This window comes from Bicyclus anynana, chromosome 13, assembly GCF_947172395.1.
Source record: "Bicyclus anynana chromosome 13, ilBicAnyn1.1, whole genome shotgun sequence".
Taxonomy (NCBI): Eukaryota; Metazoa; Arthropoda; class Insecta; order Lepidoptera; family Nymphalidae; genus Bicyclus; species Bicyclus anynana.
The window spans coordinates 9956745-9975120 of NC_069095.1; the positions used below are offsets into that span (position 1 = coordinate 9956745).

General features: G+C 36.6%; 2 protein-coding genes across 2 annotated transcripts in view; one reads left to right on the plus strand and one right to left on the minus strand.

Moving 5' to 3' along the window:
- The window catches only part of LOC112048104 (Kv channel-interacting protein 1), a 294729-nt gene that overhangs the window by 189314 nt on the left and 87039 nt on the right, over positions 1–18376 (plus strand). The gene's annotated exons all lie outside the window — the stretch shown is intronic.
- On the minus strand, positions 12911–18155 carry LOC112048103 (integrin beta-PS; the record flags this gene model as incomplete). Its single annotated transcript, XM_052884896.1, is given in 6 exon segments — positions 12911–13167; positions 13934–14327; positions 15810–16017; positions 16459–16566; positions 16862–17196; positions 17651–18155. Coding segments are annotated over 6 exon segments (1774 nt in total), but the record flags the coding sequence as incomplete, so codon positions are not given.

The following is an 18376-nucleotide window of genomic DNA, read 5'->3' on the forward strand; positions in this document are numbered from 1 at the left end:
ATCCAGACTATAATCTCAATATCTCAATACCAAATTTCAGCTAATTCGTTTCGGTAGGCGTGAAAGAGTAACAAACATTCATATCATCAAAATCATCAGTTTTCGCAAATCTCGGAAAATCATGGATTTTTTCGGGATAAAAAGTAGCCTTTGTGTTAATCTAAAGTAAAATCTATTTCCATTCAACATTTCTGCCAAATCGCTTTAGTAGTAGCGGCGTTAAAGAGTAACAAACATCCAAACATCCATACAAACTTACGCGTTTAAAATATTAGTAGGATAGTCGATAATAAAAGTTTAAGTGATTGGTCAGAGAAAGAAATTAACAATTCCTTTCAGAAATTAATTGCAGGGTTAGTTTAGTTAAACTTAGTTGAGCACTAACCAGCGCCCGGTGAAGTTAGTTATTCTTACTTTTCATCCTCCAAGTATAAGTAATTATTGCAGTAGATCTACAAGCAAGGAACTTGTATGTGTGAAAGTTTAGTTAATTGGCCTTTAATCTTTTTTATTTGATTTATATACATACACAAAGAGATGTTTTGGCTAATAGAAAAGCTACGTTATTTGTGTCATAGGCCATATTTTATCCCCGTTTTGACAATAAACTTATCTAACCGAGGGTTCATAAGTTTATTGTCTTTTGATGTGATTTCGTAAATTGAACAACAAGTCCTTTTTTTCTTTACGAGTTAGTCCTTGATTACAATCTCACCTGATGGTAAGTGATGATATAATCTAAGATCGAAGCGGGCTAACTTGTTCGGAGGAGACATCGTACCGGAACGATGAATCGCTTCGCGGTACGTCTTTGTCGGTCGGTAATTTAGGTAACTAGCCGAAGCCTCCCACGAGCCAAAAGGTTTCCAGGTTTAGCCTAAGCACAAAGCAATCTTTTGCGCTCATCATCTCACAATATTAATTATTTTAAAACTTAAGAACCCAGTTTTACCCTCTTCAGCAGTTAATTTCCAAGCTTTTTTCATTTAATTTAATGTAACGGAATTTCCTTTTGAGCTTGAAAAATACCCTAATACCCTTATACAGAGGTATATAACTCTGACGACGTAAACCGTGCCATATCGCATGTGTCGCATTGGTTCACTGCAAATAATCTACTTTTGAATGCCAAGAAAACTAAATGTATTGAGTTTTCATTGACAAATGTTATAAAATTAGATAAGTCTAGTCTATAATGATCGATGGTGAAACACTGGAAATGGAGAGTTCCACAGTTTTCCTGGGAGTGACCTTGGATTGTAAACTTCAGTGGGGTGCTCATATAGAAAAACTGTCTGGTAAACTTAGCTCAGCGGCATTTGCCGTGAGAAAAATAAGACAGTTTACTGATGTTGATACAGCGTAATGTCTTACGGTATTTTATTGTGGGGCAAGGCTGCCGATATACAATCTATATTTGTACTTCAAAAAAGAGCAATTCGAGCAATCACGCGAGTCCCTTCGTCAAAAGTTTAAAGAAATAGGTATACTAACAGTAGCCTGTCAATATATATAACAGTATAGTATATGTAAGACAAAATATTAATTTGTACAAACGAAAAGGAGATTTAAACCCACGTCTTACTAGACACGGGCATAAGTTAGTTATTTCTGCATATCGTCTCCAAAGAGTAAAAAAATCTTTTGTAGGTTTGGGTGTACTCTTCTATAATAAGATCCCCAAGACTGTGATGGACCTGCCAATGCATAGCTTTAAGCAATGTGTTAAAAAACATTTACTTAGTCGAGGGTACTACAACATTGATGGGTTCCTTAATGATAAAGATGCTTGGAGGCCGTTGGGTCAGCTTCCACCTTCACACAGGAAGTAAAACTATAAGAAATGTAAACAGTAATTGTTATCAATTGTAAATTATAATACTGTATGACTTTTTCAAAAGAGCAACTGTTGAGTTTCTTGCCGGTGTCTTCTCAGCAGAACCTGCCTTCCGAACCGGTGGTAGAATCTTTACAAATAGTCAACTGACGTGTCAAAAGTGCTTGTAAACTGAGCCTACTTGAAATAAATGATTTTTGATTTGATTTTGATTTTGCCGTGATTTCAGTTATCAGCTTCAGGTCAAAATTAGTCTATTTTATCAAATCCTAACGTATGCATGTTAATTTCCATCACACTTATACTTCTACAGACTTTTAAATGTCCTAAAAGTTGAATCAGAAATCAATATTTTGTAACAAAATGACAAGAACAAATTATTTTACTAGTATATTACAAAGGAAAATACCAATAATTTAACCTTTAGGAACTTCCTAAATTTCGTAATCTAATTACTTGTACGTCACATACTCGTATCGTGCGGTTGACATTTTCCTTGTTCTAAATATAAAAACTTGTTATAAATGTGCCTTTGGAAAAACAATACAATAATATCTGTAAACGAAAACTCCAAGGAAGGCCTAAAAGCCTCCAGTTTATTGCTCTTCGCCTTTTGCGGCAGTTCTCGAAACAGTTTACGATATCTAAGCTGAGTGGATATCGACCTGAACTAAAGTGTTTAGGTATTGATACGTCTAGAATATCTTACAGACTAAACCGCGAAATGCCACACAAATTTTGGGCAGTTCGATATTTTTATATCATCTCTAGCTGACCCGGCATACGTCGTTTAGCCTTATTTCTTTTGATTTTAGAAGGATGAAATTAGGGTTCAGTAGCGAAGACTGAAATTTTTTCGTAGGTTCATGTGGCTTTTAATCTGAATGTGATTTTGGCTGAGCGCTTGAAATTCTAAAGAGTGCCTAAATTATAATCCTAGTCAACCGTAGACGGTGCTGCGCCTGATACTCATCTTCTTCGCGTTCCATTCTTACTTTACACCCATAATTTGGTATAGGTATCTACATATTAATAGGAATAAACAGGAGAGCGCCCATAATTTGATCTCGCTCCATTTTAAAATTTACTTCGGGCCGGCGCTGACTCTACCCCTACCATACACGTACCCTAGCCACATACCGTATCATTTTTTTTTAATTTGTATTAATCAGTAGGTACCTACTTATAGTTATTTACACGATACCAAAACACAAACGAACTTTTTTAACGATTGAATTCTGTCTGTCTGTTTTTGATAAGACTTTCACTGTTTGATAGAGAAGATTGTTGAGCAATATATAGACTACTTTTTATACCGGAAAAAAACATAGTTTCCGCCGCATTTATAAAAAACTGAATATAAGCTGGACGAAGGCGCGAGATTTCGTTAGTCCATCAATAATTATGCAAGTTAAAGAGCAAATAGGTACGATAAAAATAATAATGTTTTTAGATTAGAAGAAAATTTTGGTGTTGTTCATAATTTGGAAGATGATTAACAACCGATGTAAATCAAAATTAAAAACCTTCCTTAATTAATTACATTACGCCAAGGAGCTTAATCAGAGTGAGGCACGTTAAGTGTGAAATTAATTAATTTAAGCCTTTCTCATTATAATTTACATTTACAAAACATGCTTCTGACAACCGTCTGAAAGCGGATGGAGTTATTTCGATTATTTTATTATTTTGATTTAGGTATGTACAGGATGTTTAACAAATGTGCTATAGCAGAATTACTATGGACTAGCCTACGCTCCGCGCCTTAGGTATCTACTAAACTGATTTTGAAATTTCCACCACCACTAGAAAACCACATTATTTGTGAGTGTCATGGGCTATATTTTATCCGCGTATTCATACTGTAACGGGAACTACGCGGGTGAAACCGCGGGGCGTCAGCTAGTGCTTTATAAGTCGCAATTATCACTAGCAACTCATTTTTGGCTCACTGTAGAGCTCAAGTCGTCTCAGAATGAGATGGGTTAGGCTAATAGTCCACCATGCTGGCCCAATGCGGATTGGCAGACTTCACACACGTATAGAATTAAGAAAATTCTCAGGTTTCACGATGTTATTCCTTCACCGTTTGAGACACATGTTATTATTTACTTTTACTTTAAATGCACACAATTGAAAAGTTGGAGATGCCCCGGACCGGATTCGTACTTTGAGGCATTAGTAGTACGTAATTTGCCAAAAACTTTTTCCGAATCATTTCACCGCGGCTGGTTGCCTCGACTGGTGAAAGAAGCGTGGGATCTTTTCAATCAATCAATTAATTTATTTATTTGCAGATACATGCATTATATATATATACAGGTGGTCGGTAGATGTAGATAGTAAATGTATCTTGCCAATTTGGCATGCAAATTATTTATTAAATATTTAATGATTTATTTATTTATTTTTATCTTTGCGCAAAGGATCAGTCTGGCTGTCTAGTGTGGAAATGCAGCCAGTATTCTTACCACTATTTCACGCGGGCATGATTTGTATAGTTATTAGGATAAGTTAGCTTAAGTTCTTTATTGCATTCTTCCTCATAAACAAAAGTAGTACGTAATTAGGTAATTACAGTTAAAGCTAGTGAAACACAAAGTCTATGCGAAACCCCGTTTTACTCTACTGCAAGGCTGACAAACTACTTCGAGATTTTCAAAAGAGAAATATTAAAAACGCGACACAAAGAACGTATTGTTTTCACGTGAGTACGTATTTTTACCTCCATATTGACTTTTGTGTAACGTTGAACGTACAATTTCGACCCAATTTCTGCGTGCACCAGATGTTACGCGATTGATGGAATAAGAAAATATTACGTCGACTCGATACACTCGGGAAATGAGCCGTGTATAGGACTTTCCTCTTCCTAATAAGTCGAATAAATGTCACAGCATCTCTAAGATGGATGGGTTTATAAGTTTTTCTGTGTGATTGGCTCGTTGGACCAGTGCTTAGCCTGAGCCTACCGTTCAAATGGGTTGATACTTTAAATCATTGGTTCCCAAAGTGCTTCAGGTAGACCCCGAAAGGTCCACGGGAGACTTAACAGGGGTCTACGTTGTCATAACAAAAAATGGGAGTTCACAGTTCGTAAGCGAGGGTCCATGATATCTAGTTGCATACTGAATGCGGCGATTTATAAATAAAACAAGTGAAAAATGTTTGAGTCCTTGTGCTGCGAGTTCCTAGATGTCAAACAGTAAAGTTTTTGACTTTCCAACTTTATTACATCCACTCACGGCACGATAAAATAATTAATTCAGCAATCAATTCTCACTTTTTCATCACTTTCTCACTCACTCACAAACGAAAATTGATTATTTTGTTGTTAATTTGCTTGGAACTGAGCTGATAATTTTTTTTCATAGACAAATTTCCATAATTATATAGATATATTATATTTTATCGAAATTCGGGAAATGTTAAAAATGTAGCTGCAATCCACCGGAACTGAACCAGCTAGATTTGGAAAGTGGAAGAAAAATAGTTTGGGAACCTCTGCTTTAAAACGTCTACTCGTTTCCCGTGATTACAATACAATACAAAAACTACCTACATAAAAAAATTAATATTTAATTTGACATAGATTGATATTTTGTTGATAGACAAAACAGTGAAGGTATAAACATAATACCCGTAAAATAGAAGGCTTTGGATAATTATAATAATTTTACTAAACTTCATTATGAGCGAGGCAGGAAAGACAAAATCAATTTTCCGGATTACTGGCGGCACAGTCCCATTGTTATGAGCTTAATTTGGATTAATCCAACAATCAGGGGCCATCGGATCAACAAAATCGTTTCAATAAATACGATCTATATTGTCTAAGGTTCGAATCCCAGCATGATAAAATTAAAAATATATATTGTCATTACATGCTCAGGTATGGTGGTTCTAATAAGCTTATTTGCTCAGGTCTAGTGGCTAAATCCCATGTTATATGATTATTTATTTAAAATTTTATAATTCATAGAAACACGTGTAATTTTTTAAACCTAAGCTGTTACTCGAATGTTTAAACAATGTGCTAAACAAATTTATTATAACAAGTTTACTTTTATTTAGAAAATTTACAAATAGTAAAACTTGTCTTTTGTCAAACAAAACATGTAACCTAAACCTACGCCTGACCTAAACCTGTATAAGCAAATTTTGAATTCAAATTAGAACTTTAAAATAATTGGAACAAAATTTACTCTTGCAGCAAAATTTTTACTCGATAGTTAATTTTCAGGATCTACTTATCTGAAAAATTTCTTAAGGAATGAGTCTGTAAATTTTAATACAGCTAAGCAAAAAGATCCTAAAGATACTGGAACTCTCCATGGAGTTCGTTTTACGTCTGATATAAAATAAGTTAGACCGTGACCTGAGTTGGAATATTCTACGGGAATATTGTAGCGGCTATAATATTATGAAAAGTAGCCAGTTCACTTAAAAGATAGTCGATTCGATAGGTATTCTGTGTGCTTAGTGGGAGTTTTCAATATGTTCATACTGTTACTATCGCGTTAACGTAAACGCAAATTTATATGGAATTGAAACAGTTGTGCAGTAGTTCTACTAAATGGCGCTGTTTCAATGCCTAGGAAATTCGCGTTTACGTTAACGCGATAGTAACAGTATCAAACTGCCACTAGGCCCTCGAGTGCCTAGTGGGAGTTTTCAATATTTTCATTCTCTTACTATCGCGTTAACGTAAACGCAAATTTGTAAGGAATTGAAACAGTTTTGCAGTAGTGACACTAGAAGGCACTGTTTCAATGCCTAGGAAATTCGCGTTTACGTTAACGCGATAGTTACAGTATCAAACTGCCACTAGGCCCTCTGTTCGGTCAACCTACGTTTAAAGACAATGTTAATTTTAATCAAATGTCAGACTCTCAGACAAATTAATATAGAAGGACCAGTATGGCTTTCAAATTCACAAAATTGTCTGTCATTTTCTGAGGAAAACGAGCGTATTTTTGCCGTAACGTAGCGGAGCATCTTTTACTAAACTAGAAGGTTTTGTCCGTTTTTTACACCATTCAACTACACAAAATGTATTTTTACGAAGCTCTTTAACCGACGAAAACGATTACAACTATGAAACATCGATACTATATAGACAGTTTTTATAATCGTATTAGATCATTGATCATATACTTTGACATAAAAGTAACGTCAAGCGAGGTAGGTACTATACAATAATTGGCCTGAGGAATAGCTGTTTATGCATTATTGGTGACCTGGTAATACAGAAGCTTTCAAAGATTTTGTGTTACAATATCCGTTTCTTCCTATATTAGTATGAAACATGTTTTTAGCTAAATAAATAATTTATTTATTTAGCTCTCATTCGTCATCGTCGAGTCTATTATCATCGGTGTTCGAGGTACCTCTAACGGTACGAGGTACATCAAACAATCTGAATGACTAAACACATATTAGGTACGTAATATGTATGTATTGAAATTCGAGTTTATTGTCGCATTAATTAAATGTACTGCAAATTATACATAATAATATAGTCTGCTCACAATTGTTTAATAGAACTAAATTGCATATTGCATGTTTAATACATACCAGCAAACCCTCAATAATTACAATGTATTATACGAAATTCACTCACACGAAGGTACATTTAATATAGTGAAATACATTCGAAATTCAATGTCTATTAAAGGAAACTGAATTTGAAATAGATGTGCTAGTACAAATGTTAATATTGCAGCAAACACTTGACGTTATCATTGTATAGAGAGATAATATCTCAAAGGGTTTGAGATTGAAACGATATTTGTGATTTTTTTTGTGTTTAAATGTCTCTGTTTAATTAAAATAAGTTTCGAGGCTACGAAGCTACGAGGTGGCGTTACAGTCGGTTATACATTTTTTTACAGTGTTCTACTAATGATTATTGATTTTTTTGTAAACTTTTGTGTCGGACCTCTTTAGAAGAAATAAAAAGCTCAGTAATTATAACCCGACCGAGATTTCGAAAGAAGAGTTATTCAAAACCACATAAACTATACACACCTGGACCAACAAGGTGAGTAGCCTTTAAGTTGACCTATACACAGTAACACATTTTCGAATGTTATGGACGAACGGACGAGTATACTTAGCTTCACCTTGCGACGACAATAGAGTCGCGTACGAAAATTCCAATTACTGGGCAACAGAGCACGCGTTTGATACTCTGGATTATTATTTAACAGCTTTGATGACCGCCGCTTTGGTTCAACTTACTTGCCAGGGTCTATATCTAGTGTTAGAAGAATATTGAGATGACGCCATTATAGAAGGGTGACAAATGACGGTAGAGCCAGGAAGTCTAGAAGTATATAAGCCGCGACGCGCTTTATTCCAGACGATTTTTTGTGTAGTGACATCAAGTATAAGGTTGATTTTCGATTCTATTAAGCTTGACTGGTTGAAAGTAAACATGCCGAATTTGTTATTGAGTTAGTGTTGTAATATTGTTGGTTGTTAGAATAGATTTGGATTTTATTTAAATTCTTATTACAAAGTACGTGTAAATAATTGATTGTAATTCTTAATTTTTGTTTCTTAATTAATTTCTTAATTTCGTTTGCATCAGGGTTTTGAAATAAACAAACACGCCGCCATTTTGAATTTATTGTTAAATAGGCAATAACGTTCAGTTATATCGTCGATGTTTATTCGCCTTCATCAAAATTTGAATTCGCCTCCGCAGTTCCGGTAAATTGTGTCAAGAGCAGGGACACTAGACACACGTGTTTACATTTGAATGTGTATTCGCCACTATTGCGGCCTCAATCCACGTCACGGCAAACACAGGACCTCTACTGCCTTAGAATTGCATCGACGTAATGATTCTACTAAATCGTGATACTATTAGTAGTATTAGTAGTAATAGGGCTGGTTGAGAATCAAGCGAGCGAGCGAACTCTTCCTTCTGAATACATATACCATCATCCTCATCATTAAGAGCGCGCAGCACGTCGGTATGATGTGGATAAAATTCAAAGCGCAAGCGAGACACCGAATTATGACTTTCACGTGAGTGAAGGCACGGAGCGATTGACGCGCGACGCAAATTTTATGACGTGAGCGCCAAAACCATTTTTACCAAATTGCAAGTAAATTAAACAACATAACGAAAAACAAAATGGCCATGTTCAAGATATATACCTAATTTTCTATACAAAACAAAAATTTAAGAAAATAAGTTTGCTTTGATTGAGCAAAATGTGAGCAAAACATGTATTTTTGAAAAAAATAAACTATCGAGAAAAGTTTTACAAATTGTGTATTTTGTATAGTCATAACGAAGCTAACACTTTGAAATATCATTTACCCAAATATCAGGCCCCTAACTTTTCCAGAACCTGAGATCCAGAACCATTTGTAACCACCAAATTACATATTGCACACTCTTAAAAGCCGATAGACGTCGTTTTGTTTGAAGATCCTTGCATCATTTTGACGGTCTCCGTGGCGCAGTGGTATGCGCGGTGGATTTACAAGACGGAGGTCCTGGGTTCGATTCCCAGCTGGACCGATTGAGGTTTTCTTAATTGGCCCAGGTCTGGCTGGAGGTGGGAGGTTTCGGCCGTGGCTAGTTACCACCCTACCGACAAAGATGTACCGCCAAGCGATTTAGCGTTCCAGTAGGATGTCGTGTAAAAAAAAAAATCATGCTACGTTTTCCGGTGCGGGGTTGCCATTCCAGCACCTTGGGATCCCAACGTCCACCGGCTCTTTGAACTATGTGCCCTGCCCATTGCCACTTTAGCTTCGCGACTCGCTGAGCTCGCTGAATACTTCTGATATAAGAAAACACAGATATGGCACATAATAATTAATGACAAATCTCCATGGAACATATCGATTCCGATTTCTTCTCCACAAAAGACTGGAATATCATTACCTATTATAATGGCCAATTTCAGGGCCAGAGATTTCCTTGTAAGATATGGGATTTGGAGCTTATCCTCACCACCTCAACTTCTCCTCACAAGCTACGAGGCAGGATAAAATATTCTTATTATTTTGTTGTATAGAAAAAAAGAAATCAATGACAGTCCAGAACTTTGTAGACGTTTTTGCATGTTATTTGCATGTTTTTCACTTACCATTAAATAAGCTATCGGCTGGATCAGTCAATATTATAAAGCTGAAGAGTTTGTTTGTTTGAACGCGCTAATCTCAGGAACTTCTGGTCCGATTTGAAAAATTCTTTCAGTATTAGGTAGGCCATTTATCGAGGAAGGTTTTAGGCTATATATTATCCCCACATTCATACGGGAACGGGAACCACGCGGGTGAAACCGCGCGGCGTCAATAGTTATAATATAAAATTATTAAAGCATAACCTCCTCGCCTAACCGAGAAAGTATCTACATCCACAAAAGTGTCACATTGGGTATAGTATAATCTGAGCACCTACTCGTATCTAAAAGACTTTAGTCATAAAAATCTGTTTGATGGCTTTCCCGACAACAAATAGCAATTTAAAACGTTCCATTTCCATGTATATCGGCCCATCGGCGCATTACTGTAATCCCATTATTCGGCTGCGCACGTGGCAACTGCCTGTTCCGAACGTATCGTAGCTTACCTATATGAGTTGGAATAACACCTCAATAAAGGTGGGTACAGATTGGTGCAATGCAACATGTAATGCAACATGCAATGCAAGAATTTGACGTCCACATTGCTGCAATGTATCACGAATGCTCGTGGTTTGGACGCCTCGCGCGCACGAACTGCGCCTGGGTCGCGCACGCTCCGAGCGTTACAACTCGTGCGCGGTTCGATCCGAGATTTGTCGGTTTTTGGTACGAACACAAAGGGGCGCGCAGTGTGCGCAGGACTCAGCCGACTGATTCGTAGTCAATGCGCGTACCGCGCGCGCCACACGTCCAAGGCAGCAGGGAACATGCAATGTAAGGCAGAATATTACATTACATGTTGCATTGCACCAATCTGTACCCACCTTAACACATAACATCCAGTGTTTAAAGCGCAACACACAACGAAATCACCGACTCACCGAAATAGCTGGCAAATACATATTGTGGTCTAAAATCCGGCTTTAGAAATATATAACTACCCTCATCTATTATTTATTAGTGTCTAGCTGACGCCACGCGGTTTTACCCGCATGGTTCCCGGTCCCATAGGAATACGGGGATAATATATCGCCTATAGCCTCTCGATAAATGGGCTATCTAACACTGAAATAATTTTTCAAACCGGACCAGTAGTTCCTGAGATTAGCGCGTTCAAGCAAACAAACTCTTCAGCTTTATAATATTAGTATAGATAAGAAATAAATGATAGATAATATTCACAGTGACACATTGCAAATAGGTTGCCTAGTTAAATTGCAGCCAGACACATTTTTCATACAAAATCTAGGAAACCATGAACTAGATCGAAGGCAACCTAATACAGTTAATCTATCTATCTATAATATATAAAGCTGAAATCCTATCTATAATATAAAAAAAGTTTGAATATGCGGATGTCAAGAAGACGCGTGACGTTTGTTTTTTTCACTGGCTTTACAACGCTGCTTGTAAAGACTTATTCTGTATGTTATTCGTTATATACAAAAATACAAATCTTTCCTCGTTATAATATTAGAGTAGGTGAGGTAATTGTTTAAAATTGTTTTTTTCAGCCCTATATTTTTATAAGCACTATCCTTAATCACTCACAAGCAAATTGCGTGAACACCATCTGACATTAATTCTCTTTCAAACGTTACACGAATATGAACCGTGTGTTCTCAGCAATAAGAGCGAAAATCATCAAAATCGTCGACACCAGGCCTAGTGCTACGCAGAATGAATACATTACAATCGCAATTTACTTAGCACCTTTTAATGACAGCGCTTAAGCCGTCGTTAAGAGCCTTTGTTAATTTGTTTTAGTACTTTTTGTAATTACGTGAACAGCTACTGCAGGGTGCGCTTCGCCTTTAACCTTGTCTGAATTTGAGCTGTTCAAAAATAATGATGCAGTTAAAAGTTAAGTAATTAAGTACAACAAAATACAAGAGGACGCCCGCGACTTATTCTGCCCATAAACCTTTTTAATTTATGCTACCTCCCTGCCAATTTTCAACTGTGTAGGTTAAGTGGACTTCGACGAAGGCATGGCTTGTACCTCTTTCGTGTAAGCCCACTTCCATGTTATAGATCGCTTAATCAATTAACACCAGCAGGGTTATTATGTAACTCGGTGTACAATTCAAGTAATCAGTCACTACATCGTTTTTCATCGTATTTTCGTTTTTGCAATCTTAAAACATTGTTTTTTTTTTTAATGAAATTACATAATTATCGTCATTTCACGGAAAGTTTCATTAGTATAATAGTAGTAGCAGCTAACTAACGTTATTTTAACGAAAAACTGGTATATACGTAATTTAGTTGAAATAATCATGTTAGATGATCGTAGAAACAATAGAACATTACCACTTAATGTAAAATTATTATTATTATTTCGTTGAAAACACAACGTTAGATGATTGGAAACACGAAAATTCCATGAAAAAAGATGTAGTGACTGATTACTTGAATGGTACACCGAGTTACATAGTAACCTTGCAGGTGAGATCGCTGTCAACTTGTAGAATATTAATAAAATCACAGAACATAAAGCAATTAAGCTACGCTTGTAGAGATGGCCAATGAGAATCCTACTAATATTATAAACGCGAATGTTTGTATGGATGTTTGTTTGAATGTGTGTTTGGATGTTTGTTACTCTATAACGCCGCTACTACTGAAACGATTCAGCTGATATTTGGAATAAAAAAATATAGTGATTAGTTTCAGTTTTATTTTCAGATACGTTCATTTTAAGAAATCAAATATCACGTGTCTCAAACGGTGAAAGAAAAATGCATACCTGAGAATTTTCTTATTTCTTCACGTGTGTGAAGTCTGCTAATCCGCATTGGGCCAGCGTGGTGGACTATAGGCCTAACCCCTCTCATTCAGAGAAGAGACTCGCGCTCCACAGTGAGCTGAATATGGGTTGATAATGATGATGATAATAAGAATAAAATAAAAATATAAATAAAATTAATTAAAACTTTATTTCCCCTCTTTTTTATACACCATTATGGCTATAACGCCCAGCTCTGTACGCTGGGTTGGGGAAGCTGGTAGCGGGCGGCTGATACAGCGGGTTCCGTACGTCGTAGCCGGCGGCGGTGGAGTCCTTTTCGAACTTCTCGTATTCTTTCTTATCGTGGAAATCCACAAGGAACTTCCAGGCTACTAATGTTATGATCCCAATCAATACCATGGCTCCTATAACACTGCCGACCGTAACTGTGGAACGATTATAAACTTTTATTACGCAAACTCAATTAAAAATTGAAAAAAATATACTAATTCTCAATAAAAAAAATGTAATTAAGAAATAATGAAGTTTTTGAAATATATCTGCTCAATCATTAGTACGAAGACCCGGTGGACGTTGGGGTCCCAAAGTGCTGGTATGGCGACCCCGCACTAGAATGCTCAGTGTTGGCCGACCCGCCACCTGATATGATAATGATGATGATGATGAATCAATATTTTAAATTCGAACTCAAACTAATACTCAAAAGTTAATTCACGTTAATCTAACTAATTACGTGTTATTTTTTTGTTACTTTTTTATATTATTTGATGAAAATTGTTAAAGCCTTTAAGTTTCAATGGCTTCATGTTGGGCCGGGGTCTTTACTTCTTTTCTTTTTTTTTAATATTCGCCATATATTTTCAGTATGACTTATATTACCCTCCATTTAATTAATCAAAAAAACTGTTTTATCAGTGGTAACGACAATAGCCCAGCGAGCGGGGTTCAAACCCATGACCTCTATCGTTGAGCTTTTAATTTGAAATTGAGGTTTTTAATATACTTGACCCAGTCAAGCGTCGCTACCAATCGCAAGAAATCTATCGGCGACAAACAGTGTTTTTAACGGCTTGTAATAAGATTTATACGATCTATGAGGGTATTAAACCCAAATCTCTCCAAAATCGAAGGCTTAGACAAAGGTTAAATACTGGACCAACGATATAATTAAATACTTAAATACCAACTAACCCCATATATCAGCAACTGCTGGCATATCCAACTCATCCTGGATTATCAATCTCATAGTAGTACTGGAAGACTTCGGGTAATGGTATCTGAATACAAGTATCCTGCCGTCATCAAGTACTTGTTCACACCACATCTTAGCCATGTACCACGCACTGGAGTGGATCGAAGTCTTGTTCACAAGGATGACGTCAGTGTCTGTAAAGTTGTATTTCTCGTCGCAGATCGTTTTGTTGTCGTTGAAGTTGCAATACGCGTAGCCTTCTAGCTCGGCGCATCGCTTCGTCGCCGATTCCGCGCATTCGTCGCAGTATGTGCCGACGCAACTGTCTGTGATTGATGTCGTGTTTTTACAAACGCACTGGCCGCAAACGCAGTCGCCTCTACCGTAACATGGCTGTAAAAGAACAATGTTGTATATAAAAACAGAGCCGTGATAGCCCAGTGGATATGACCTCTGCCTCCGATTCCGGAGGGTGTGGATTCGAATCCGGTCCGGGGCATGCACCTCCAACTTTTCAGTTGTGTGCATTTTAAGAAATTAAATATCACGTGTCTCAATCGGTGAAGGAAAACATCGTGAGGAAACCTGCATATCAGAGAATTACCTTAATTCTCTGCGTGTGTGAAGTCTGCCAATCCGCATTGGGCCAGCGTGGTGGACAATTGGCCTAACCCCTCTCATTCTGAGAGGAGACTCGAGCTCAGCAGTGAGCCGAATATGAGTTGATGACGACGATATAAAAACAAAACAAACGCACTCGTCGCTTTTATTTTTATTTTTTATTTACAAGTTAGCCCTTGACTACCATCTCACCTGGTAAGTGATGATGCAATCTAAGATGGAAGCGGGCTAACTTGTTAGGAGGAGGATGAAAATCCACACCCCTTTCGGTTTCTACACGACATCGTACCGAACGCTAAATCGCTTGGTGGTACGTCTTTGTCGGTAGGGTGGTAACACGGCCGAAGCCTCCCACCAGCCAGACCTGGACCAATTAAAAAAACCTCAAAAGGCCCAGCCGGGAATCAAACCAAGGACCTCCTCATGTAAATCCACCGCGCATACCGCTGCGCAACGGAGGCCGTCAATCCCTCGCACGCTCCCTCTCGCTCCCACAATTTTTGAAATTTCCTCTTGATTTCTCCAGGATCGAATTATCAGATCCTGATATAATGACTATGGGACCACCTGGAGAGTATACGCTTTCAAACAAACAAAAAAATCCAAATCGGTTCACACGTCTCCGATTTATCTATATACATTGATTGAATTGAGAACCTCCTCCTTTTTTAAATTCGGTTAAAAAGAGTCTTTTACATCGTTAGAAATCACTTGTCAATAAGTCAGTGTTGGTAGAGCTTTTTGGATGGAAGTGCTATCGCCATTATGTGGCATAAAGCTATGCCATCTAGCCCGTGACTCAATGGGCCCTAGAAAAATAGTCACTCTAATTCAATTTTAAATTAAAAAAAAAATCTAATTCTCAATTTTTAAAAAATCACCATTAAACCAAATCGCCAGAGAGGTCGTCAATTCATTTCTATGTTTACGAAATTAAATATACTAAATATACTTATACTTAAACAATACACATCACTATCTAGCCCCAAAGTAAGCATACAGAGTAGCTTGTGTTATGGGTGCTGAGATAGTTGATATTATAATATTAATATACAATTATATACTACATATAAATACTTACATAATGTATAAATACACACAGACACTGGAAAACACCCATGCTCATCACACAAATATTTTCCAGTTGTGGGAATCGAACCCACTGCCGTGGATGCAGAAAGCAGGGTCACTACCCACTGCGCCACGCGGCCGTCTAAAAATTTGAAATGGAGGTCAATATGGGTGAATGTTTACCTCTTTGGAGTGTGGTGCTATACACGCATCATCGTTGTCTGGACAACGGCAGTCGTTGGGCAGCCAGTGCGGTTCGCATTGGCATTTACCGTAGGTACATATCCCACGCCCAGAACACAGAACGCCGCCTGGTCGTTCGCACGAGTTGTCGTCAAATTCACAGAAATCGCCAGAAAATCCTTCTTCACACTTTATACATTTGCCACATCTAAAACAGATACGATCAAATAATCATCACCAAAATCAAAATTAATTTATTTTATTTATGATTAATTTACAAGCACTTTTGAAACGTCAAGTTTGACTATTTGTAATATGGCCCGAAAAACGAATCTTGAAAATTTTACGTAAATTTAATGAAAATTAACGAAAAATAATAATGTAAAGATGATGATAAAAAATCTAAAAACTGCAGTTTTATTGACAGATTAAAATGAAATTAATATGATTGCGAGCCAATTTATCGAATTTCAAAGGTCATTTGAGGTGGAAAATCAGCGGCGGCAAATTTGCAAACCCACCAGTGCAGTAGACACTGGTTACATCATTATATAGCAGAAAACGAGCATTCCCTATTCTCACGTTTAAATAATAGTCATTTAAAATTGGCCGAAACAAAAGTGCTTAGTTACATTTATTTTCTTCATACCTGCACGTGCCGCGCCCACTGCAAGGCTTAGCATCGTCTATATTTGTTTTGCATTTTTCTAAATCCTCTGTAATACTTTTTCCCATGCAATTACAGGTATCTCCATAGCTAGAATATTAAAAACAATTACTCAGTGTTTAAAATGAAAAAAAAATATTTACTGTATTTTTTAGCTAACCGACGCGGTTTCACTCGCGTAGTTCCCATGCCAGTGAGAAAACGGGGATAAAACATAGCCTATGACACTCAAAAATAACTAAGCTTTTTAGCGGTAAAAGAATTTTCAAAATCAGTTTAGTAGATTCGGCGATTACGCTACAATACCAATCTTAAGCTGCATCGTCACTTAACAGCAAATGAATTCAGTCTTCTTCTTCTTCATTTATTAATTTCAGTCACTTACCTGTTCTCATTGCATTTACAAATACCACATTGGTATATCCCAGCATTACTGCATTGGCTTGAATTATTTTCTCCCTGACCTGGCTTCTCGCAATCACATTGGCAAATTACTTCTAGATGTAATGTTAATTTTTCTTCAATCGATACTGGTCCAATTTTCACGTCATAGCTATATTTATCGTCCGTAGGACATGAGTTAAATATTAATGTACTACTTATATTAAGCGGTTCATCATTTTTGTAGAAACATTTGTCTTTGACGGTACAGTCCGGTTCAAATTTTAAACTCATAAAAGGTTCAATACTCGCTTCTATTTGTATGCTACTAACAAGGTTCTGGAAACAAAAAGATAAAGCTCATCATGACATAAAATTCAAAATATAGAAAATAGTTCTAGCATCATGCCCAAAAATGCATAATTATTGATTGATTATCCGATCCACATCAAAAACCAGTTTTCAAAAAAAAAATACATCATTTTGATTGTTACATTACCATATGCGGACACAAGTTAACATATAGATGAAGTAATGACACTCCTTTCTTGCACAGATGGTTTAAAAATATGTGTATAGCTTTGCTTTAAAGATGAATTACACAAAGGTAGTGAAAAATCGTCGATTCTACTTAGGTAGATCAAATGTTAAGTTTTTAAATGCATAAAACGTCCGATACTCTAAAAATGTGCACTAAATAAATATGAATATTGTCATACAAGCACATATATTTGTTTCTAGTTGATGATTTTCTAATTAATCAAATTTTTCTGCTATCTATTGTTTTACTCACCTTATACTCATCTAATATCATATTAACTACATCGGATTTTGCCAACAATTTTACATATTTAACATTTTTAATTTTCTTCTCCAAAGCCATGTAATCGTTTTCAACATCAGGTTTAGCGGCAAATATAATCATAGTGTTCGTTTCAGTAGCTACTTTATTAATCTTACTCACAGATGGATAATCATAAGTAAGAGCCATTTCATATTCGTTATTTATTAAATTACACTTTATATTAGGTGGTTTTATTGCACCTACAAATTTACCATCACCCGCACTATGGTAAGTAGAATCAGTGCTAGCAACTATGATGCGATGAGAATTGTTCCTCCATCCAATTTCGTCTGTACAAATCATTGCTTGCAACAAAGCATCTAAATCTGCTTGAGGGTCGTCATTATTAGAGCCGGCAACTTTTTGGAGATCTTCTAACGCTTTTGTAAATAGGGTTAGGTCGTTGGTTAAACTCTGGTGGTGCTTGAATGCATACGATGTTTGCGTTATAATGCTGAAAACGAAAATATAATAACACAGCCGCCGCGTGGTTTCCGTAGGAATACAGGAATTAAATATAACCAACAGCACTCGGGGATAGTAAGTGTAACTTCCTAACAGTGTAACTTCCTAACAATAATTTTTAAATCGATTCAATAGTTTTAAAGCCCATTCAATGCAAACAAACATACAACAAATCAAATCTTCACATAATGTATTGTTTATTTCGTCAAA